This window comes from Sphaeramia orbicularis, chromosome 1 (assembly GCF_902148855.1).
Source record: "Sphaeramia orbicularis chromosome 1, fSphaOr1.1, whole genome shotgun sequence".
Classification (NCBI taxonomy): domain Eukaryota; kingdom Metazoa; phylum Chordata; class Actinopteri; order Kurtiformes; family Apogonidae; genus Sphaeramia; species Sphaeramia orbicularis.
The window spans coordinates 25,130,969-25,157,270 of NC_043957.1; the positions used below are offsets into that span (position 1 = coordinate 25,130,969).

Genomic DNA, 26,302 nt, shown 5'->3' on the forward strand with positions numbered 1-26,302 from the left:
ATTTGTATCTAACATTTTGAGCTATGTATTGCATCATCACCTTTTAACATAATTTTTTTCCTTCTGTAGCTGTTTAAAAGTGTTTAAAAGTCTAAAAGTGTTATTATATACGTTAGATATAGCATGAAATTAAACGCATTCTAAAACTACATTTAACTTTAAATGATTCACTTTGTGATGTATTTGTGCTGCAATTCAGGGACACATTTTTAGTGTGTTTGAGTTTTGTCATGGCTCAGGTGTCATTATTAGGGTTGAAAATGAACTTAAATGCTTATGAACTGTCCACAATAACACTTTAAAATATATTCAACTCAAATTTATCAGACTGGGGACAGTGTTACCAACTGAACTGTCTTAGTAAGGGATGAACACCTTTCTTCAAAACCATATTCCCTTATTGGGTATTTTGATGATGGATATTGTCTTACACATTGGTCTAAAATTTCCTGCATTGCGTTGGGTTGAAATCTGGGGATTGTGAAAACCTTAGCATTTGATTCATATCATATTCATCAAACCATTCAGTGATCATCATGTCCTACAGGTGACACATTGAGACCACTACTGTAAAGTTTTTCCTTTAATTTGTCATTACTAATTTAGATGAAAATGATTGGTTGTTGGGTCCATCCATTCACAGTCCGTAAACCATTGTTTTGTCAGGGGCAATTATTGCTTATAAGAATAATAGGATTATGAAAATACTGTAAAAACACAATGGAAATATAAAGAATGTCCAAAAATTAAAAGCACAATAACCTCCTGAACCTGATTAATTACTACAAACCTCCTGAAATATAAAGCAGGCACTCAGTGTTCATAAATACTTTCTCCTGCCCTGAACATATTATTCGACACCAGAATCAATCACTAAGATAAACCTCCTATCTTGCTCAGACATTCACCGTGCTGTTATTAGAGAGTGGCAGGTCTTTATGAACGTCTGTCCCTGCAGTTAAGTCTCTAATCCACCAGTGAGAGAGCATGAATGGCCTCTTGTTACAGAAATCTGAAAGCCCAGGGGGGTTTCTGCAGATCAGGGGGGATTCAGGGCAGGAAAAGAAGCTGAGAAGCCCTGAAAGAGCCTTCTGTTCCCCAGGAATGCCTGAAACCGGTCAACACACAGAGGATGAAATCAGTGCCCACACACACCCAGAAACATCTGAGGGGTGGGGGGGGGGTGGATGGGGGTATTAAGGAGGTTTTGGGGAGTCCAACTTCATCCGCAGGGCGATGTTAAACTGCAAATGTTTTTCTTTTTTGCTGTAGATGTGGTCAGGTTCAGGTGGGGGAAGTCACTCTACACAGTCGATCCTCTGTTAAGTGCACATGTGCCTAAACTGTGTGTATTTAGCAGGTTATTTTTTTAATGTGTGTGTTTTAACAGGGAAGCAAAGGGGACCCAGGACTTCCAGGACTTCCTGGACCTGCCGGCTATCGTGGCCAAAAAGGAGACAGGGTAGGGTGCAAGAAAAACAGTGAAATCAGTTCATTTAAATAAAAATAATATCCAGTAACATTATATTTGGTGTAAATACACATATTGACCGTTGTTGTTAATTATCATACATGTCAGTAGCATTAGTGGCTAGTATTTTAAAGCACTTATTTATGTTTTATTCTGCACAACCATATTCTACAACTATTAAATCAACACTTTTCCTTCTTTAACTACTTGTAGAAGGAAGTTATCAGTTTATAATAAGGTTATTAATAGGTTGTAAACCTTTGTGACTGATTAATGAGCTGTTCTAACACACAAAATGGACAACAGTGACCTGCTGATTGACAAATGATGATCCTACAGTTATCTTTAACCTCAGAATTCATTGGTTCCCGTGCTTCTTTTGTCACCATCAGTAACTTTTATACATATCAATCAATCAATCAATCAATCAATCAGATAAAATAGAATAAAATATGAAAAAAACACATTAAACCAATAAATTGAACAAAGAAGAAAAAATAAATAAATAAAAGAAGCAATAGAATAAAATCAGTTATGAAATAATGAAAATTCATACCAAATAGAGTAAAACGGAATAAAGCTATACCAGAGATAATTTAACTCAGTAAATAAACCAGGGATTAAATTCAACTCCGTAAGGTTCAATTCAATTCGATCAAACCGTAAGCTTAAGAGGCAAGACTTCTAATATAAATGAAAACTTTTAATTTACACATCATTCAATAAGCATTTGCATATTTTGGCATGCAGGTATAGTTTCAGGCATTGAGGATTTTGCTCGTTCTACATACTAACCACAACAGCATCTGATGAAACAAAAGAGCAAATTAGCTCATGGTGCAAGAAAATGAACTCAATAAAAATAATCATTCCACAAGAAAACAACTAATGAACAGGGTAAAACACACCATAACTCTGCTGTCTAACGAGAACAACACTTCTTTTACACTCAGAACACTGTAAACACATAAAAATATCCCAAACTACATTGTCCCAATGCATGCTGGGAAACTTCTTCCAGCTGCTCCTCCAACATGCCACAATATCTTAATATTTAATTTGGCATGATAAGATAAGATAAGATAAGATAAGATAAGATAAGATAAGATAAGATGAGATGAGATGAGATGAGATGAGATGAGATAAGATAAGCTCTCTTATCTTTACACTTAGATATTAGGTTATCAATGCCCCCAGTAGATACTGAAGTTGTGTATTGTGATGCTTTTTATTGGTTTATGTCTTAAATATTAATAATGGGTTAAAATACTAACTTAATGACTATATGTGCTGCAATACTAACACTATCTTGCCAAATAATGAGCCTGAATCAATGATAGAAAATGTCTTTATATCTGCTTATGAATGATGTGTTTATATTTTAATTAATGACCTAAATTCATGAATCCTTGTCTAGTTGTGAGGTGTTAAAGGCCTAACTACTAACATTACAGACTGATTAATTAATGTACAACAATTCCTGTACTTATTAGCAAAATGCGGTAAAAAAGCTGTGAATAGACTCATGCAGAATAAGACATACAATGTGTTTATAATGTCTAATAAAGAGCAGTTATGCCACTAATAAGTACACAAATAATCAACAAGACAATGATAAATATGTGCACCTTAATATAAACTGTTCAAAGTTCATTTAATTCATGATTCTGATAATATTTCTTAGGGTGCAGTCGGTCTCGATGGTCCAAAAGGAGAGCAGGTATGTCTCATATGTTATGTTGGTAAAGACAGATTACATTACATTATTACAAAGTGATGATTTGTAGCTGACTGTGTGCCAAAACCCTGTCTGGTGTCTTTATTAAAGGGACCTCCAGGTGCAGAGGGAACTCCAGGAGAGAGAGGAGACGTGGTGAGTGATCCACTTCTACTGACTCTGAACTCATACCACATAATGTTAAGGATGTATATGAGCAGAAATCTGAAGTTGTTGTTGATTTGTTTTCTTTTCGATGCGTTATCATTTACATATGTGTTTCCTTTCAGGGTGATGAGGGCGAACAAGGAGAGAAAGGATCGGTACGTTCACACAAACACAGCATTAGCTCCTTAACCTGCACTTTATATTTACACCTATTTCAGTCAGCTGATTCACACATACCTGCTGCATATATAAACACCACTACAGCTAAATATATCCACCAATGCTTTATTTTATATATACTATACATTACTGATAATTCATGCATTTTCTGGACATTTTCTGTACCTTTAATTAAAAGGAAATGCCCCAATGTTTTATATTTTTTTAATTTTATGTAATATTTACTATGTTATCAGTTTATTGTATATTAGAATTTAGTTTCACCACATCGCTAAACAATCTCTAAATGAGTTTTACCAAGTGACTGACTGAGTTTTTGTCATCAGTGTTTTTATATCAAACCTGAAAAAACTCACTCATGCTAAATTACAAAACGCAGGAATTTCATAACCTATTGCAATTTATTACATGCTGTCAGCTGTCATTGTATCATAACATGAAGAGTTACATAATGCATCTATGTTTGCATGTACAGTTATGGAAAAAAATATTAGACCACCCTTGTTTTCTTCAATTTCTTGTTCATTTTATAACTAAAGGTACTTTTTTTTTTGACAAATATAATGATAACAACAAAAATAGCTCATAGTAGTTTAATTTCAGAGCTGATATCTATCCATTTTCCATGTTTTCTTGATTATAAGCAAAATCACTTCAGTTCTTTCATCAATATTTATGGCATTGTACTGACAAAAACAGTGATTTTAGACATTCCATGTTTTGTTTCTGTCTGTTTTAGTCACATGATACACACAGGAGTTAGCACTTGATTGCATAACCATTGTTTTTGATGACTTTTGATTATCTAATAATTTTTTCCACAGCTGTATATAGAATCACATTATGTGGCATCATAGAAAGGATAAAGTTTAATAGGTTAGTAATTAAAAGTAAATAAAAGTCCTGTTAAAGCAGTGTATGATTTCCATCACAAACTTTTTTTCAGATTGGTAAAACCCCAGTGATATCCTAATTAACACTAATCCATTAGTCTTTATGCACCTGAATCACTTCCTTCACAGTGAACAACGTTGAAGGTGACTCCATCATAAACACAGTTACACAACAAACAGAAACGTCCCTCAGGCCTTTTCAGAAATTGTGTCGCAAAGTGCATTGTGGGAATGGGAATTCCACGCAGCAGCAATTTCTCTTCCTGAGAGCTGAACCCAAATGTCACCTTTACCTCTATCCACCGACTATACTCATTCTTTAAAACCCTGGTGGACTGGATAAAGAGCGATCTGACTCATTTTCTTGTAGAATCTATTTCACTTGGTCATCATTCCCACGATGCACTTTGCGACAAAATTTCCGAAAAGGCCCGAGTGACATTTCGGTTTTATTATGTATACAAGCAGACTGTGTTTATGATGGAGTCATCTTCAAAGTTGTTCAGGTGTGTAAGCACAGAAAAACACGAAAAAACAAATAAATAAATGAAATAAACGAATGAGTGAACATTTCCACCTCTAACTGTTTCGATTTCTCCTTTTTTTTTTGTTTACAATCAAATTTACTTGCATTTTAATGTCTCCTTGCTGTTGGTATGTACAGACCGGCCCACCAGGAGAGACAGGAAATAAAGGATCTGAAGGAAGCCGAGGACAGTCAGGGAAAGAGGGCAAGGAGGGCCAGCCGGGACCACGTGGTATGCAAGGCGACATGGGAGTACCAGGCCTGCCGGGCGCACAAGGACCAGCGGTGGAGTATTTTGTCCATGAATCCTGAGCATATTGTCCGCTTCTATTTTTTGTTGAAAACAGACTAAAACTGAGTCCCATAAGGAAATACAAGTAGATCAAAACAAACCATATCTAGACATGCTTAGCTTCATCAAATCCCCTATTTATAAAATTTAAATGCTCTAAAACTACACGACCTTAATACTCTTATCATAATGTATAAAGCCCATGACCATATGCTCCCCTACAGTCTAAAGGAGATGTTTGAGCCCAGGCAAAGTAACTATAATTTAAGGAGAACTGAAATCTACAAGAAAATGAAGTGTAGAACAAACATAAAAATGCAGTGTATCTCTGTCAGAGGGGTACATCTGTGGAATAATGTGGGGCAAAACTTCAAAGTGTCCTCTTCAATTTGTGCATTTAAAAGGATGTATAAATCCACTGTAATAACAAAATATAGAACATTAGCTGAATAAGTGAATGTCTAGTTATACGCATAAAATAAGATATTATTGTTGTTAATTATCATGATAAGAAGATATCACATTTATTGATCATTATATTTGGAGTAAATATTTAAAGTTCGTATAAATATTATAGTTTATATTAAAAACAGTTGATTATGCAAATCTGATTGTTTGTGAGGTGATCAAAAAAGTGTATGTGAATGGTTTGTATGGATGTTTTGTGTTAGTGTAAAGATATACAGAGGAAAATGTGTGTTAGCAAAGCAAAGGAAGCGGATTTAATTTACTTATTAGTTTGTAAGAAGGGGTGAGGGTCAATAAGTTATACTTCTTCCCACTCCTTTTCGAGCACAGAAAAATTTTGTTTGACCATGTTGTATGGTTCTGTGTTATCTGATGATTCTGTGTGCTCGAAATAAAACTACACTACTACTACTACTACTACTACTACTACTACTACTACATTAACAGGGATGTTACAAATAAGCAACTCTTCAGGACTGTTTTGGACATTAAAGTAACCTCTGGTGTTGCCTTAAGAACACACCTCATTAACTTCTATTATTCTTTGTCTGTGCAGGGGAAATCACCAACGGATACACACATCAAACAAGTCTGTATGAGAGTAATGCAAGGTAAGTGTTTGTTAACTAAACTTCTTCACATTACATTCTGCATCTGAATCTTAAAATGAAGATTTTTACTGTTGTGGAAAAATTCAATTCACATTTTGACCTCTCCTATCCTATTAAGATAACATTTAGTCCCACACATCCTGTAAACGTGTAGATATTTAAAGAAGCAATAGATAGAAATCTCTGTATTCTGTACATTTACACAGGCATATATATCACAAAGGAGCCTACTAAATAATTAACCCATACAGACTCAGTGCTACTTTTGTGGGCTTTTTTCCCTCTATCTTTAGCTTTTCTTAAATGATTTATCACCATTTATTATAATATTTTCTGCTGCATTTTGCTTTTTTTTTTTTTAAAGTGAAAATCAAGTATTTTCCAATATTTAATTGACTGATTATGTAGATGTTCATAAAAGCTCAGATTAAAGTTGAGGGTTATTATATCAGAAACAGATAAAACTGAAGAAAAAGTGACTTTTCAGCAAAGATATTAATAACTGAGTGTAAAAACAAGAGTCTACAACCACTGTCATTGATCCAACTCCATAAGTTTTACTGGTGAATCAATGTTGTTGAAGATGACAGTGTTTCCATGGTAACTACAAAGCCCCTGAACAACCAAATGGGTCATATTATATTTTATATATCTTTTATATATCTTTTTTTTATCCCTTCTTACCTCGTATCTCCATTGTTGGTTGTCTGTGGGGTTGGGTCAGTGTGTTTTTACTGCTATCGTAACCAAATAATTTCTTGCAAAGGATCAATAAAGTATCTATCTATCTATCTATCTATCTATCTATCTATCTATCTATCTATCTATCTATCTATCTATCTATCTATCTATCTATCTATCTATCTATCTATCTATCTATCTATCTATCTATCTATCTATCTATCTATCTATCTATCTATCTGTCTGTCCATTTATATCTGATGACCATGAAAAGATGACAAACTGCATTTTACACCAGTTATTTACATGTATTGATAGGATTAGTGGATCAACAGGTATTAAACAGTGTAGATCAGTAGACGGTTTTGGTTACTCGTAGCTGTTTGGGTCTTTATGGGTTAACATCAGGATTAACTTTCCAGACACAATAATACAATAACAGCAATAATCCAGACAGTCAGTACCATCAATCCAATTGAAGTTTAATATCTTAAGTGTTCATTTTGTTGCTAATTCAGTATTCTTTAAGTGAGTTTGTTCCATATCGATGATGCCCTAGAAACATAATTTTTTAAGAAATCTGCTTTTTGCTTGAGGTTTTTGATGTTGCTTTTAATACAATTAAATTGCATTCTAAACTCCAGTAATTCTAAGTAGTAATTCTAAAAAACAGACTTAAAAACCTTTTGTTCTTCAAGGTATCGTCTGCTTTTCAGTACTGGTGGAGCCTTTCCAAGATGATTTATGTTGTTTTTTCATTGTAATGTAGTAGATAAAGACATGAATATACATTTAGACCGTTTTGGGGACTCCTTAAGCGTCTTTATATTAAAGAGAGACTTTAGATGAATGTTTTTTTTAATTACAAAATTCACCCACAAACCAATAAGACAATACTTTCACTGTCACTATTCCACTTTCATTTAATTTGATTTTAATTTGCTTCAGTCATACTTGCTTTCTAATATTTATGAATGTATGAGATTATCAAAACAATTTCAAACAGTAAATTATTTGACATGAGGTAACACATTCTGTAACACTTTCATATTCATGCTCTTAAATTATCAGAAGCATCTCTGAACTAATTAACATTAACCGTTAAACACTTAAACAGCCGCTATAACCAAAAGCATGTACCCATATATAAAATATTTAATAGGTTCTAAACCACTAATCCTATCAATATGTTGAAATAATTCAGGTAAAATACAGTTTGTCATCTTTGTCAACCCATTTGGATGTTCAGAGGCTCTGTAGTTACCATGGAAACACTGTCATCTTCTACAACATTGATTCACCAGTAAAACTCATAGAGTTGGATCAATGACAATGGATGGACACACTTGGGTTATGATCAGTTAATAATAGATTTTTTGTAAGATTCCACTTTTTGTTCAGTTTTCTGAATTTTGATACAATAATCATTGAATTTACTCTGAGCTTTTTTAAAAGAATATATTTATTAAATTTTCACTTTTCAAAAGAACACAAAATAAAACAAAACAGCTCAGCACCACAGTCAAAACAAAAATACAGATGTACAGTCATCATAAAGACAGATTCCCATCACATTCATGTCTATATAATATGATAGAAGTTTATTTAAGAGCAGATGAACGCTGGAGACAGAATTGAAGACACATTTCCCTCAGTATAGTCCAAGAAGGGTTTCCAAATGTGGTTCAATATTTCGATCATAGAATGTGCCGAACATGTCAAAAAGTCAAGTGGAATGTGCTCCAGTATTAGCTTCCTCCATCCAGAAATAGTAGGAGGTTTATTAGAAGTCCAGTGTAGTAGTATATTCTTTCGGGCACGGAATGTTAAATATATTATACAATTTCTATTATGCTTTTTACTAATACACTTATTTGGTAAGCCAAGGAGAAGAGATAACAGATTAAGATCCATGTGGGTTTTGAGAATTTTTCTAATTTCAAGTAGGACAGACTCCTAATCTGAGCCTTTATGAACATCTATATGATCAGTGAATTAAACATAGGAAAATACCTGATTTTCACTGCAAAATGTAGAGGATAATTTTATAATAAATCATGATACATCACTTTGGAAAGGTTAAATGTAGAGAATAGTCGGTTTGGAAGTGACCACATAACTAGTTGTAGGTTTTTGGGGGTTAAAGTAAACCCTGACCCTCCTGTGTCACAGAGCAGCTGGCCCAACTAGCAGCCAGTCTGAGCAGACCTGAGTCAGGCATCTCAGGGCTCCCCGGACCCCCCGGCCCACCTGGACCACCGGGCCCTGTCGGGGAGAACGGTTTCCCCGGACACGCCGGATCAAGAGGACTGCCTGGTCTTAAAGGTCCTCCTGGGCTGATCGGCCGCAAAGGACCTAAAGGTGAGATTAACATGTCTACGACAGCTTTTAGTTGTTTTGGATTTCCTCGTCTGTTGTGCTTTTTGTTGGTGCCTGCTGGTCTTGTGCACGCTTCTTAGTCTAACTGAAAATTAAATACAAAAAAAAAAAAAAAAGCATAATTAAGACAAGATGGCTGTTAGACTGGATCCCAGACTGTCCAGGGAATTACCAACAACAAAGAAAGAGACAGCAACTCATGAAATCCTTTTTATATTACATTTTCGTAATGCTTTGTTGTATAGTAGTTTACTATAGGACAGTGGTTCACAACCTTTTTTGGTTTGTGACCCCATTTTAACCTCATACATTTCTGGCGACCCCAGACATTCAAAATGGAGAGATTTTTTTAAATAAAATTAATTTTTTTTCGATCATGTAATAGTTTGCTATACTATGTTGCAAATAAACATTAATTTTAGACGATATTTAGTCTGTATAATGAATATTATTATGGACGGAGGCAGAAAAGCCAGGTGTAGATTACTGCACAAAGTGAGAATTTTATTTTCCTTGGTCAGAATATGTACAGTCAGTCCAGCTTGGATTTACAAGGCTGACAGTTAATACTGAACAAACAATAACTCAAACTATGAATTATGAAAGAGCTGCAGCATCTGAAACTGACCACAATGAACATTTGAAAGATAAACAGTAGCACAGTGCTTCAGTTTCAGCTTCACAGTTTGTCATGTCCTTTATGGATTGTGATTGTCTCTCTCAACTCACCATATATTTTTTATTAGTACGTTTATTTATTTATTTTTTAATCAATTACTAGAAATTTCAGGCCACCCCATTTAATTCCAGGTGACCCCACATGGGGTCCCGACCCCAAGGCTGATAAACACTGCTGTAGGAAGTAGTGAATTACAGTCGATTATGATGATTCCCCATCGCTGTAACTTTGTACCAATCATTTATGGACCAAATCTTGATAAATGAAGTTACATATTGACAGAGCAATACGTAACATGGAAATGCAAAGCCATATAGAATGAAACCTGCAACTGAGACTCTAATCTTTCATCTTCATTCCTGTTACACTGGTCTACAAGTAAAATGCTTCCAGAATAAAAGTAGTGAGATTTTACCACATGTGAGACTCACTGATAAAGAAAAATCAATTCAAAAATGCTGGTTGGTCACAGTTTCCAAGATACAGTCTTGGGTCAAAATGTGAAATTCGAAAATTAATGAGAAAATGGGTTTTAGTCAGAGGGAATATTTGTCTCAGAGCTACCAGATCTACTCCAAAACACTGTCTGCACATGACAATACATTCACTTTACAGGCTCTATCAGAGGAAGATTTATAAGTCTGTTGTATGTACATAAACCAATATGTATGTGTAATAACACTTTATTATATACCTTGAAAACATCAGCAACCCAGCACTTTTGTCATTTGTTTTCCAGTTAATCTTATTAAAATATGTAACATTTAGCACATTTAATCTCTGAGGCAGATCACTTCTAAAAAAAACTTGTAGACCAGTGTTATTATTCTTCTGAATTTACAGCTTTATGTTAATACTGTTTCAGCTTCAACATGATATACTGATGTTATGGTTGGTGTCGCTTTAAATGAAAAATTTAAACAAGGAATGAAGAGGATCACTGAAAGAAAAAGTAGACAACACATAAGACTAGAAAAGCACTCAGAGAGCGCAGACCTCCGCCAAGGCAGATCAGTGGGCCCCCGTGCCCCCCACACCCCCAACCCCCAATCACCACCAAAATTTAATCATTTGTTCCTTGTGCCAGTATAAACATTTCCTGAAAATTTCATCCAAATCTGTCTATAACTTTTTGAGTTATCTTGCTCATGGACAGACAAACAGACAGACAGACAAACCAACGCTGGCAAAAACATAACCTGGCGGTGGTAAAAATAGTCAGAGTTGTGAGAATTTACTCTGTACACTGACTGAGTAGAAAAAAAGGTGCAAAGTCTGAACTTCAACTTGAGCTAAATATACTAAGTTCCATTAAATGTATTGTAGTGGTAATGGTATGAGTGATCTCTGCAGGTGACCAGGGTGACAGAGGGGACCGAGGAGCCACAGCGAGAGGAGCCAAAGGAGAACCAGGAGCTCCAGGTCTACCAGGTACATGAACTACCACTGTGTGAGAATAAACATCTGCATTTACACACATTTTTTAGGTGTTTTGTTTAAAAGTACACATGCACAAACAAAACAAAAGAGACTGTAGTGCCTGTTAGTTTAAAGGAGACTTTCCTTTTTTTATGTTGAAGCCAAATAAGTATAATCCTCTTCCACATTCTGTTGGCCAAAACATATGTTAAAAACAAGGCTGTCAAACTCATTTTAGTTCAGGAGCCACAAACAACCCAATATGATCTGAGGTGGGTCATAATATAACATAATCTATAAATAACCACAATTCCAAACCTTTCTCTATGTTTTAGAGTGAAAAAAGTAAAATTTCATCATGAAAATGTTTATATCTAAAAGCTATACTTTAGAAGAAATTGGAATAACAGGATAAACCACGAACAACTTGAAATTTCTTCAGGAAAATAAATTCATTTTTAACAATATTATGCCTCAGTTCATCATTTATACATGTACATTACAATTTACAGATCACAGTTCATCTACAAATGTGTAAAACATTTAGAAACAAGCAGAATATTGTTAAAATTACACTTACTTCTCTTAAGACATGTTATGTTGTTCATATTTGTTCATGTTTTCACATTTCTTTGTGAAAGGCTAGTTAACATTTTCATGTAATTTTCCTTTTTTACACTAAAAAAACAGAAACATTTAGAGTTGTCATTATTTTTAGGTTATTATGATGGTATTTTTCTGACTGACTTGAGATCCCATTGGTCTGGATGTGGAACCTGAGCTAACATTATTTGAACATCCTTGATTATTAAAATCTTCAATGTAATTTTTGCATTTCATAAATTCATCCCATGTGCTGGGTTGGACCCTTTGGTGGGCTGGTTTTGGTCTGCGAGCCATATGTTTGACACCCCAGGTTTATAATTTATCTTCTGTAACATTTATGAGAGTTCTCTAAATCTTCCAAATAAAAATGACAGGTAATATTCACAGCCCAGCCAAAAAAAAAGTCTGAATCTCTAAAATCTGAATCTTTTTTTGACCACCTTATTTGGATAACAGCATGCATTTACTGTGATGCTGTTTGGAGCCACATTTATTTCCATCATGTTTTGATCCTCCGCACTCAACAAGGATGTCAAAGGTCATGCTTTGTTTTGGTGAATCTAAAGGGAAGGTGTGGAGGACAGAAGTGAGACCAGTGATGTTGTACACTTTAGACAAGGCTGCACTGACCAAAAGACAGAAGGCACAGCTGAAGATGTAGAGATGTCATTTAGGAGGAAGGACAGGATTAAGAAGGACACAGCACAGGGACAGATGAGGTTGGACATTTGGGCACAAAGTGACAGAGTCCAGAATGGGATGGTTTGGGACATGTCCAGAGAAGGGTCAGTGAAGACATTTGTAGAACGATGATGATGGAGCTGCCAGACAGGAGGCAAAGAGGAAGAACAAAGAGGAGGTTTATGGACGTGGTGAAGGAGGACATGGAGGCAGAAGATGCAGGAACCAGGGTCGGACGGAAGCAGATGATTTTCTGTGGGGCCTCCTAAAGGCAGCAGCTGACAGTCCGAGATGTTTGACTATTTGTAGCTCACAGACCGATAGACTTTGAGCTATTGTGAAGGCGCTGTGTCCGTCATCTTCTTTGGCAATTTCTTCTTTAATTTCTTTTCCAACAAAACTACAGGTTGGATTCATTTCAAATTTCATATGTATCTTCCTTGGGACAATGTCTACAAAGTTTGTTCACAGCTTTGAGAAATTTAGTTTTTTTAAATTTTTTACCAATTTTTTAAATATTAAAAATTTGCTTTTACTTATAATGATCCATATTTTGATGGTCCATATTTTATTTTGATGACTTACAACATGGAAATGGTTAGAGATATCAATACAGTTACTGACAAACTGGAAGAAAACTCCAAGGCAGTCTCTTCAAACATTAAAATACCTTTATTACCATGGCATGGTCATATCTAGACCTTAAGAAACACTTCTACGGGTTTCAGCTTCAAGCCTTCATCAGGAAGTCAAAACAGGGCTTGAAGCCGAAATGCGTCAAAGTGTTTTTTATGGTCTAGATATGACCATGCCATTGTAATAAATGCATTTTAATGCTTAAAGAGACTGCCTTGGAATTTTCTTCCAGTTTGTCGTCTACTTTATGAATCCTTTTTTCCAAAGAGCACCTCGAACAAACTTTTTTTTGGTCCTAGAAGCATTCCTTCCCATGAATTTTATCACCATAGTTCCTATTGAGCACTGATAGGAAGTCATATATGGACTTTGATTTAATTAGTTGAGTTCTCCTCCAGTGAAAGGACCACCCACTTCTATTGGGAGTTTGATCTCCTGCATCCAGACCACAGGACTCTAACAGCGGCAGAACCTGACAACCTCACAAATTCAACTTGGTATTGATTCTTGATAGAACATGTCGGTGAGATACAGGATCACTGGTCCTATTTTCTTTCTTTGCAGGTGAACCCGGACGACCAGCTTATGGTAGAGATGGTCGTGATGGAATGAAGGGGTCTCGTGGTGTTCCTGGCGTTTCTGGTGTTCCTGGACCTCCCGGACCTGCAGGACTGAACGGATACTGTGAGTCGTCACAATGCGTCCTGCCCATGGTGGCGTCACCGGTTTCAGCAAAGGACTCCGGCATGAAGGGCCCCAATGAGATGTGAGGAGGGGCCGGAGCTGAACTGGAGGAAAACAGAGACTAGAGGATAAAACCAGCTCTCGTGGAAGATTTGTCCATTTGGGTTTGGTCATTTGGTTTGTATGTTTGTTTTTATGTCAGTTCATTTGGAACAAAAAAAAGGTCTCTTTAAGCCATTTTTGTGGCTATTAACCACCAAAAAGGTGGATTAAAGTTTGAAACTCCTTCACACAAAAGGCTTCATTTTTACCTCAGTTTTGCCGTGTCTGTACTGTACAATTAAAGGAGTAGTCCATGAAATTAAGGCCCAGCTGTATGTAAACTATGATCAGACCTACTAGTCCCCAAAACAATACAAGGCAAGTCTGAACATTTTCTGTATGTTTATGTAAATGTGTCAATACGCAAATTATAATGCTGGATGACGTACATCTGTTTGTGAGTATCTTTGTTGTTTATCCACTTAAATCCCCCTGTGTCTTTTCCTCTAAATGTAGGATATATTTGATCATTTCTCTGTCATGACAACTGTATTTTGTGAATGGAGGGTGGCGTTGTGTGAAAACCTCTCTAGCAGCTTTTTATGACTTCTTATTTATTATCTCAAGGTTGAGACAACGTGACATCTTCAAGTTGTACAAAGGAGGAAAATAAACACATTTTGATAACCTCTTGCATGTTTTGTATGGACAATAACAACCAAGACAAAAAAAATTAATAAAATCAATGAGAACCACCACATGTAAAACAATCCAATTAAACCTTATCTTAAATCAAGATATTTCGGAATAGTTCAGTACGGCTGCAATTCACACTGCAAAATCCAAAACAGCAGTACAAAAGCCAAAGATATCTCAGGTTATGGTCCTTTGAATATATATAAGTAGAAGAAATTTCAATTTGAAAAGGTTAAAAAAACATACATTTTTATTCAAACCAGTTTTTGCCCCAAATAATTTGTAGTTACATATAAGTCAGGCTGTTAAGAAAATGTAACGTGACTCTTGTGAGTAATAAATTACAATTTCATATCTAAAATTTTTTACATCATTTATGGATTATTCATTGTACAAAGTGTATAAATTCATACATTTTCTGAACCTGCTTTATCCTCACTAGGGTCACGGGGGTCGCTTGGAGCCTATCTCAGCTACAAAGGGTGAAAAGTGTATAAATATAAAAGCAAATTATGTGGAATTTTGCTGACAGAGAAACAGAACCACAAAACTAAAAGTAAAATTGTATGTAATGAAATGAGTTTGTGTGTGTGTGTGTATATATATATATATATATATATATATACACACACACACACACACATGTAAATGCATATAAGAGTTGTTGCAGTAGAATAGACAATACTGTTAAAAAGATTTTTCTAAATGGTGTCATATGTGCACAAAGTCTTTTAAGAGTATTTTTTATCCATTCTATTTTGTCTCATAAATACGTTTGTCAGAATCTGCAACGTATTTCAGTAAACACGAGGATTAGTGGAGATTCAGATGTCATTAAATTAATGCCATCAAATCCATGTTGTTTAAAGCTCTATTGTTCTGGGACGAACCATTGTCAACTGGATCCTTGTTTGTCCATGTTAAATCAAACCAAACTCTTATCCTGTGAGATTGAACGCCATAGGTTGTGTGATTAAATACAACAGAACTGTATGAAGGTGATTTTCTGGTAAATCAGTGTCAAACCAACACTGACCCAAAACATTTCACATACGGGCCCAAAAATCAAGCAAAGCTATGCATTTTACAGCATGAAACAACAGTATTTGACATGTTTGCAAAAGAAAAAAAATGTCTGAAAATGTTACTTAACTGTGTAACTAAGTCAAATGATCTTTTAACTAATTGCTGCAAAGTCACACCTTCATTGCCAGTTTTAAAAAGCACAAAAATTACTGACTTCTATATCTTTGTAGAACTATCACAGCTCTTAATCCATATTATCATAATTGAGTCATACTGTAGTCAGTGTAATGTAGGCTGTATGTTCACTAATGAACACAAGGTGGCAGCATTTCCAGATTAGACTGACTGATCAGAAAATCACATTTCAAGTTATATAATTGATTATACAATTAGTAAGAACTTCGATTATTCTCAATATTATTCTAATTAAAACTTTCCTCCATTAAATTGCCAGAACAACTTTGACACATCTGAGTTTTCTTTTAATTAAACTGTAAACAGCCAAGTGGTAGATTTTCATTCATAAGAATTCAAATCTATATGGATTTTGTATTGGTTGTTCAATATGTATTTATCATAACAAATAATTAGGTAAGGAACAATTAGAAAAAAGTAACATCCAGAGATAAAGAAGAAAAACTCATAACCATTTGTTTTTCAGTGTATCATTTTAATGTACTCTCACAAGTTGGTGAACAGGTACAAGTTTGTCGCTCACGGTACTAAATCACACATCCATTGATAGTATAAATAGCCAACCTAATAATAATAGTACACATTTTCAAATACATAAAATCATCAAGTATCCAAGTCTTAAGTTACGGACATCAAATAAAAAGGCATACAAAATATCGCAGACGTTGGAAGTCCAGTTTGAAGCAAAAAAAGGGAAAAAAAAAAAAAAAAACTAAAAAATGTAAAAACAAGAAATAAAAATAAATCACATTTTGCACATGGCAGTTAATTAGTAAAGAGAAGGTGTGATGGAGAAAATTAAACAGTACGAGTTCCTAGACTTTCAATTGACAAATATAGCAACAATTAAGCATTTCATATTAAAAAATAGTTACTGAAAGGGCGTAAATGTGTAAGACTTCCTGCACGAGACAAAGGCAACAATTTGTTTTTGTTCCGAGTAGAAAAATGAAACACCTTTTCCAAATGCCGGTGGGAGTCGACTCCCGCCTCGATTGCCTTTGTTCCACTTCGATTGTAAGGCATTTATGGAAGAACCATCTGATTTGAAGGCAGGCATACCTCTTTCTAGTCAGTCTTGAAACGGAACCCGAAAACTGAACGGGGTACATCATGATAATGTTAAATCAGAAATGTTGTTTAAGCACATTCTCAGGCAATGTAAACGCACTGGCCAATCAAAATCTTTGGGATGCGTTTTGCAGAAAACAATTAATCCAACATTTTACAATGATACACGACTCAGCGCTGCCCTTCCTCTTTTTTTTTTTTTTTTTTTTTAAATTTTATATTTTTTTCTTTTAACGGGCACATGAAGAGAAAACAACGACTCCAGTTCACTTGACTCTTTTTCCTTTTTTGACACTTTGAACCTGGAGAGGGAAGGGGACAGTAGAATTATAGAGCATGGTTCTCCAAAGGAAAGTACTTCAACACAATGACTAAGAAAACCAGCCTGCCAGGTGATGAGCTAGCAAGGTTTGGTTGAACTCCTCCGTTGTGTGGGCTTGGCGTGGCTCAGGGTTTGGCTCTACTGGATGCAGCAGTTATTGCGATGGCCGTTGGAGTCTTTGAAGCGCAGGCGCATCTTTGGACGATATTTCTCCAGATAGAACAGCTGCTTGCTGTTGAACGCTCCCCGACGCTTCCTGAAAAACAAATAATGTAAGGTAAGCTTATAGTTTACTGGGGTTATTTTCAGTACAGATAAATATGTATATATCAATGAATTGTTTAACACATTTCCATTTCTTTTTGAAAACTCCTGTATAACCCTTAGTCATTTATGATTCTACTGTATGTTCATCTCTTTAGTAACAGTGTAGAAATAATTACAAAGCAACAACACAATATTTTCTAGTATTTGTTTAAATAAAGTGTGCTCTTATGAATTAATATTAGAATAAATCTGTTTTACTATATTTCTATTCATTATCTTAATCATTAAGTATGGACATTGTCAAGATGTCATTGATGCTACTCTTACTGTTACTGTTTATAGATTCAGTACTTCAATAAGTATTCTTATCAGTTCTTTTTGGGACAGTTCAAATTGTCTCATGAAGAGCACAGACCCATTTAATTCACAATTGATTAATATTCTTCAGTAGCAAAGTGCAATAGCATTGTTTTGAACTAATCACTATCACAGACTCAGATTTTGTTCTGATAGTGTAACTACTAACAGATGATACAAACCTGACTGTCTATACTGCAGTAGCTTCTACTTAATCGCATCAGACAATATTTAGAATATTTCATTTCATGGAAAACTTGATCATTTGTTCATTGATATTGAAATATTTGCTTTGATGACTTTGTCAGCATCACACATTTCAGAAATTAAGATTGTGTTGAGATACACTAATCCAGATTAAATCTGAGCCATCTTTTAATTTAATGGAAATCGACAGCTTTAATGAAAAAGCCGCACACTAAAGTTTCAGGTAATGACAACATCACATCAATGAGTCATGTGTATACAGTGAGTCATTCTCTTATCTCAGTGCGTGCTCAGTGATGACTCATCCCTCCTGATTTTTATCCAGTTTGTTTCAAAGGTAAACAGCCCATAAAAGAGTCGAGTAGAGTTTGATTCAGATTCTAACTGGATCACAGTAAATACTTGTGATGTATATTAACAGTATAAATGGAACTACTCAAGGAACATTAGTTTACTCATAACATGACAAGTCACATTCATTTTTAATCACGGTCGCTGAAAAACCTACATGTTGTATATCGCATCAGCGTCATTGATTCTCTGTGACTTAAACCATCAACAGGAGGCATTATTAGCTTCTCAAACAAATCATAACCTTCAACTAAACACACTTGCTCAATGGATTTTTTATTTGTAGACGTAAGAACTTACTGTCGAATGAACTGGACAGCATCTTCGTATTTCATCCCACATTCGATCAAGGCGAGTGCAACCAGAACAGGAGCTCTGAAAAGAGAATGAGGGCGTCAGGTAGAAGGACAGACTTTATTCACACAGCAGCATTCGTTCTAAACACATTCATGCTCTCTTGAATGAGGGTTTTTTTAATGTAGCTCTAGAAATCCGACCCTTAGATTTTTGCTCAAGGACATATATTGAAATAAATCACAAAAAAGCAACACTGATGTGCAACTACAGCAGCTCAGAGCGAAATTTGATGTTTAATATAAGGAAAGCAATAAAATACATAGCTATTCTCTGTCGTAACTTTCTAAACTGTCTTTAACCAACATGTTTTCATAGAACAGAAGCTTTAAGTTAAACTTTAAAATGGTGTAAAAGAGAAGTGAGCAGTAAACCTTCCAGTTTTAGAAGCCAGAGATGGTTTTATTTTATCTCCATCCCAGCACTAACAGTCATGTCAAATATGACATGAGTTAAGAACATAATCCATTCATGTGCTCACCGCCCCAGTCCTGCCACACAGTGGACAGCGATGCAGCAGCCGGGCTCCTCCCTGAACTTCAGCTTCAGCAGGTTCAGCCAATCATCGACGATCTGGTTGGAGGGAGGGGCTCCATCATCAAACGGCCAATCCTGGAGGAGGAGAGGGGGGAAAGAGGGAAATGATGTCATTGGCCCTGTTTCTTGGAAACCAAAACAAAAGAAGTGTGAAGGCTGAGCGAGCTGCAGGGAAAGAAAAATGTTTTTGTAGGGGGAAGGGAGAGCTGTTGGTGGCTTTTTTCCTGCACTAGTGTCTCATTTTGATGTTCTGTTGATTTTTTTTAACAACAGGTGAGAAATTAATCAAATATTTACTTAATAAGAGACAAAATGTTTGGTTTTATGCCATCATGTAAAAACAGGACTGTTGAGCTGCCTTTTTCAAAGGAAAAATCCACTATGAACAGAACTGCAATAATTAACAAAAAACTTATTAGTGAAGAGAGAAATCCCATTTCTATCTAATTCAATAAACATTTTAGTATATTTAAAGGTTTTTGGAAAGTGCACAGGTAATGTCTTGGCTCATTTTTTAACCATTATTAGCAGGTTAACTGATAATGAAATGATCATTCACTGTAGCTTTAAATGGAACTCAGAGTAAAATGGTGAACCCGTAATCCAAATATATGTTGGAACAGGCCTAGTGTGTTCAAGTGTTGAGAGAATGAAAAGGTTAACATGGTTCCCTCTGGGCTGCTCAATGTGTAAAGACAGGGTCGAGATCACCACCACCACCAGTCGAGATCTGGCGAGACCGTTTCCACCAGTCTCTTGGTCTGATATGCAGGTAGGTTATGTAGCCAATCAGAACAGGATTCTCATGTGATCTTCTAAATCTAGCTGCCTCACAAACTAACAACAGCAGGATTGTAACAGTAATGTACCTCTAAACACACTGCCAACAGATACAGAAGAGAATGACAAGACAAAATGGAGGAAGAGAACGAGTGAAATTGTAAATATTGAACTGACTTAAGTCAAACTGCTGTTTATGTATATCTTAAACCTGTAACACTTGGAGCCTTGAAAACGTCCATAATGACTCATTTAATTGTAACTCAGGTCTTGTCTGAAGTGATCAGTTGTACATATACATGACAAGCACTTAATTCTCATTTAAGGAATTGAAAGTCTTACATCTAACACATTTAATAGGTTAATAACAGAAAAAAAGCTACAGAACTGAACAATATCCTGACTGTAACATGCCTGTGACATGTTTTATAGAACTTCTAAGATTACACAGCAATACAAAGTATTTTTAAGAAGTAGTACAAGTGTTCTGAAAGGCAACAGAGCAGAAAAAAACAAATTATGGTCTATAGTTTAACAGATCAACCAGTCTCGACAGTGTCTGAAAGGTTAAAGGTGTAAACTTACCAGAACCTGGATCCCCTCCTTCACCACCAGAGTTGCATCGTATGTGGCCTCACAAACTCTAACAACCGTGGTGACTCCATATTTCTTCAGCTCCTGTAAAAATATAAAAAATTATTTTTATTCAAACGGAGAAACAAAAGCTGCCTCAGACACAACTGTGAATAAATCCCTAAAATCTATAACGTTGGAACATTGCTAAATTACAGGTTATGATTTAACTCAATCTCAACAATAGAAAAGGTTTCACTATCTCACTCAATAGATCTTTCTGCTAGATCTAAAGATAGATTATGCTACATCTCACTCAAAAACATATCTTTCATATGGAGTCTCACCTCAATGAACTTGTTCAGGGTGGCGTTGGTGGGATTGTGGGTAATGAGAAACCGCATGTTTTTGTAAGTGATCTCCACAGGGGCTGGTCTGTTCATACGAGCCATTGTGATGACGTAAAAATTAAAGTAACAAAAGCCAAAAATGTCTTCCACAGAGTAACAACACAAATGTAAACAGTTTAACTCGGAGGGAATGTTAAACGAAAATGTCCAACAAGTAGAACTCCTCCGGTCTTCTTCCAAAGTTGGCAAGAATATTGAAAACAGAAAAAAAATAACTACAAAGGTGACAGGCAATGAGGAAATTTGGGGAACTGGCAGCCAAAAAAGGGCGGACAATCAGAAAAACAACTTAAAACCCTCTCTTTTGGAATAAAAGAAAAGAAAAGGAAGAAAAAAAAAAACCAAGGCTGGTTCCACCTTGATTCTGGCCAGGCGGAAGCCGACGAGGGCAGTGTGCAGCGGGTGGAGTTACCCCATCCAGGCCGAGTTGTCGCTGGTTCTGGGAGGCGTCCCGGTCCTGCCAACTTTCCGGGGTCCCTCCTGTGGCTCAAGTGCGTCGGATCGATGGCGAGTTTGGCTGTTCACTCGTCTGCATAGGCAGCGTGCTGAGCCTGGCAGTAGTCCCCACTGCCCTTCAGAAACTCCATAAATGTGTGACCCAGAACACCACAGAACTGCTGCAGGACACAGAGGGGGGCAAGAAGAACAGGGTTTCAGGCACCAGATGAGGAAAAGGACTGATGTGTTCAATCTGAGGCAGGGTCTGAACTTAACTTTTTGACTCACAGAAGGAACAAACAGATGAAACTGCTCCAGCCAAGCATAGTTTTGATCAGCCAAATAAGTAGACTGAACTTTGGAGCCACATATGCATTAGCTTCGATGAATATCCAAGAGTTTATGTATAATCACTGATTTTTACACAAGTGATTGATGATATCTTTGTAAATTTTGTCACATAACAGTGAAGACAATAATCAAATCGATGCTAGCAACAGACATTATCACTTAAATTCTACAAAGACGAGACCTTCAACATGTTTTCCACTGTTTAGGCTCAAGTTGGATGGTTGTAGTTCAAAGAGGAAGAGTAGGGGGTTGGTCTTTAAATAATATAGACATTATGTGCATTTGTTTCAACAGCAGTGAAACTACTACTAGTTTTCATGGCCAATTCTATTTTCCAATAATTCATAACTTACCACTTTAGATTTTCTCTCTTTCTAAAAATGACAACCGACTGCATATATGAACATTTTGTACGGTATGTACATAGAATACTATAAAGTTAAATAAAATGCTATTAAGCAGCAGTAATAAATCTGTTCTTGTCCTTCATGTAGTTGACATACTAAGATGTTTATATATCACTATGTACTAGATATGAACCATTGTACTGCCCATATTTCTGAGACTGATCAGCAGTTCAGTTATAGCAGATAACACTGAAAAATCAGGGCATAACCCAATTAAATAGCAGCAGTTTGGTGGATGGAGACTTGCTCATAAAACTAAAAGGGCTTCATTTCAGTGAGGCGTTTGAGAAGTCCGACGAAGTTCAATAAAGCAGTAAAGGTGACTGAAGAGTTTACTTTTTGTCAATATTTGCAAAATTGAGTAGGGCTTAAAGACACAGGAAATGTGGGTTTTAACATACTAATGCGTTCTGTAAATCTGTCATATGACAAGCTGCAAATGTTCCCAGAAAATGTCTTTCTCAGCTGTTATGGCAAGAAGACAAATGTCTGATTAAGTGTCAGAAAAAATAAGAATATGTAAATTTTTGCTGTTATTTAATCACATTTCTGAATCAAAGAGAAAACAATACTCTCTTACATGTGTTTTAATTGTACAAAGACAGAAATCCAGCTTTGTGCCTTCTACAATACATCACAAAAGTGAGACGGAAAATCACAATCAAAGATGTGGATCATGACTGTGATAAAACACACTGCAATATGATCTTTTGGCCACCATTACCTGACAGCCTGTTATATAAAGTCTGACTACAGAACTGTGTAATATTCTACCTAATGGAAGCCAGTGTACAATAGGAGGGATGTGTCATTTCTGACATCTGGGTCATATCTGTGAAGGCTGAGCTCAACAGGAGGCCTGCAGGAGGGCTTTAACATCATCACCATCATAAATCTGACTCAGACACTTTCACTGCCATTTTGTTCCCAGTGATTTTGCTTTTACACGAGGAGAAAGTGCTATTCCATTGTGTTAAGTCCTCCTCACATCAATGTTTGCCTTCAGCTTATAGTTAAACACATTTAGGACTGATATTTCTGATAGATGCACAGAAATTCCCTAACCCAAACCCTGTTGCACAGTTTCAATACAATCTAATAAATGTAATGTGATGCATATTCTGCAATCAACCATATGACCTGTATGTTTGATTGAAGAATATGCACTTATACATGGTCTTATACTTCCGACTTTTACATGACAACAAGATTTACAGGTTTATCATCAACTATGTATCAATACATTAAGTTCATTTAGACCATAAGAACCTTGTGGATTTTTTTTCCCAAATACGCCTCATGAGAAGTATATTTGATTTCTAATTTTAAAACTGTCTAATCAAAATTAATAGGAATATTACATGCAAATAAAAACGTCATAAACACACGTACATTTTCTGCTCAACCCAAGGTAAGCTGGACAAGTATGCTTTGTTAATCCGGTATTTTCCGGCTGAAAACCAACATCTTGTACAAAATATTACACGACGTCCCAAAGGGAGCAACTGCTTGACAATGGAGGTGGAAGAAGAAAACAAAAGAGACACGAAGCAGAAAAGCGGTGGTTTCTAGTAAAAAATAGGTTCAGGCGTTCTTTTAGAGAACTGTGAAGTGCCCTTTGTGTGAAGGCAGACTGGGCGCCATCATATGGCGACAGAGGCCTATAGGTGCGTTCAGGAACTGGGAGATGCACTACGTATAGGCTGGGTTAAGGTGATAAATACGACGCCACTTTAGAATATGAGGCTGGACGTGTCGGTATGAAATAACTAAGAGGATGTCGAATACGTCCTTAGTTCAGTTTAAGTCAAAAAGCATCGATTTATTACGTGAGAGAAACTTCGAGTGGCCGGTAAGGACCAGCCCGACCTCACCGTGACGAACATTACACAAACCTGGACATACACTTCAAAAACCGTGGAAAATTCTAGAAAGGTTGATTTGTGTAACAATTAAGGCGTTAATTGGATACTACGGTGAGGTTTGTGTCGAGAAGGCCGTGATTTTACCGAAGAAATGTAAAGGCCAACCGCTAACCGACGGACGGCGACGTACAGATTTAATGTCTCACACACAGGAGAGAAAATAAGAAGCGAAAGGAAGGCAGAAGGGTGTTACTTACTGGGATATGCTTACTCATTGAAGATTGTAGCTTAATCATACAGCCGGTCCCCAGAAAACGGTAAAAATATAAAACGGTTCTCCACCATACAGGCCGATGCTGTTTCTCCGAGTGGAGCCGAAGTCTCCTGTTGGGCTGAGAGGAAGCGGCGAAGCTACCGCGAGCATACCGACACTTCCGGTTAGGATTTTCAAAGTAAAATGAGGTAGTCAGCTGATACACCTGCAGTGGAAATGACTGAGTTTTGGAGTAAGTCAAAAATGAAAATAAACACAATAAATATGAAGGGAATGGAACAACAAACCTTCTGTTGTTTTGAAATTCAAGCAGTCCAGTTTTCAGTGATCTGAAATACAGTAAAGGTGATGAAATACTACAATTAATAAAAAAAAGAACTGATATAAAAAGGCATTGACTGCTTTTTCCATAGGTTTGTGAAGGGTGTAAGTGTTGTGATGGCTTTTTGGTTGTTCTTTGACTAAAAAACAATACAATTTTGCATAATCTTGGACTTATATTATTTCACTATTTATGAAATGACTCAAAGAAATACAAAACAAATATGCTCATTGATAATAATAATAATAATAATAATAATAATAATAATAATAATAATAATAATAATAATAATAATAGTAAGAATAAGAATAATAAAATCAATACACAATTGAATGAGGATTACTAGTGTAACAGACAGCTACAGTTATTTCCTGAGAAAATAATGCCTGTTTTGTAGCTAATATGGTAACTTTTCTCTCCAGAATCACAGAAAAATCATGTTTCTTAACTTAAGTGCTGCAAAAACCACAAAGTCTTACAATCCAAAGAAAAGCCCTGGAACAAAAGGTTTAACAACTTTCATCTTTTCAGAAGAACCCAACTAAATTAATGCCATAGACTGCATCTAAAGATATATAAGATAAGAGATTAAAAAAAAAAAAAAAGGCCTATACAGTCTTTATAATTAGTCTATGGTTGATGCAAATAGATCCTATAGACTTTTTCTGATAACTTCCAAACTGACTTTCTACATAAATGCAGCATTAGAACAGACAAATGTATTTTGTTATCCTAATGGTGCAAAATGTGACTTAAGTGGCAGAAAGCAGGACTGAGGCAAATGATTTAAATTGCAATAATAATAATAATAATAATAATAATAATAATAATAATAATAATAATAATAATATTTTACTGACTGAACTAGTACATAACAATATTAACATTTTCCTTTCATTTAAGCTACATATAGGTGTACAGCTATCATGTAGGCTAGTATTTTTTAGTATTGTGTTGTTGATATTTTTGTTATTATCAGTTCTATGTATGTTTGTAGTTCATAGTTATGTTTTTATTTAATAACATCTTTGTATTATTCCTCACTCTTATTTTGTCGTGTGATTTCCTAGCTGTGCTGGGTTATTTACCTCTAACTTCACGCCTCTCTTTCAACCCCACCCTGAAAATGTGAGGTGTTGTGCCCAGACATCTCTCCCTGCTGCCACCCCTCCATCCTTCCCAGGTCAGCTGGTCTCCTCCTCCTCCAGGGACCAGACATGGAGAGCAGACAACAAAAAAGGAGGCAACTGAAAAGAGGTGCATGTGGTTTAGGATTACAGCTGACCAGGACTTTAAATGCAAGTCACTTCAGTTTAAAGGGACAGTTAAATAGAATTATGGAAGTTAGTTACAAGAATAAGATGAT

At 35.8% G+C, this 26,302-nt stretch overlaps 2 protein-coding genes across 3 annotated transcripts in view; one reads left to right on the forward strand and one right to left on the reverse strand.

Annotated features, from left to right (window-relative positions):
• Positions 1-14,857, forward strand: part of col9a1a (collagen, type IX, alpha 1a) — a 32,867-nt gene extending 18,010 nt beyond the window's left edge. The window contains exons 24-32 of the mRNA XM_030132638.1: positions 1,391-1,462; positions 3,156-3,191; positions 3,300-3,344; positions 3,479-3,511; positions 5,094-5,240; positions 6,272-6,326; positions 9,180-9,368; positions 11,419-11,496; positions 13,972-14,857. Of these exons, the coding sequence (XP_029988498.1) occupies positions 1,391-1,462; positions 3,156-3,191; positions 3,300-3,344; positions 3,479-3,511; positions 5,094-5,240; positions 6,272-6,326; positions 9,180-9,368; positions 11,419-11,496; positions 13,972-14,177 (861 nt within the window). The 3' untranslated portion in view covers positions 14,178-14,857. The remainder of the gene's footprint in view (positions 1-1,390; positions 1,463-3,155; positions 3,192-3,299; positions 3,345-3,478; positions 3,512-5,093; positions 5,241-6,271; positions 6,327-9,179; positions 9,369-11,418; positions 11,497-13,971) is intronic.
• Positions 14,858-16,504: 1,647 nt separating this feature from the next.
• Positions 16,505-24,753, reverse strand: ptp4a1 (protein tyrosine phosphatase 4A1). 2 transcript variants are annotated; one of them, XM_030132984.1, is made up of 6 exons: positions 24,598-24,753; positions 21,217-21,896; positions 20,882-20,974; positions 19,461-19,591; positions 18,926-19,000; positions 16,505-17,699 (listed from the first exon to the last, which is right to left on the reverse strand). In XM_030132984.1, exons 2-6 carry the CDS (start codon positions 21,319-21,321, stop codon positions 17,582-17,584), a joined length of 522 nt encoding a protein of 173 aa, XP_029988844.1. In that variant the 5' UTR covers positions 21,322-21,896; positions 24,598-24,753; the 3' UTR covers positions 16,505-17,581. The 2 variants fall into 2 exon arrangements, with proteins under 2 accessions (XP_029988844.1, XP_029988851.1); XM_030132991.1 differs by having other exon boundaries at positions 21,217-21,893; positions 24,598-24,749.
• Between the last annotated feature and the right edge of the window lie 1,549 nt (positions 24,754-26,302).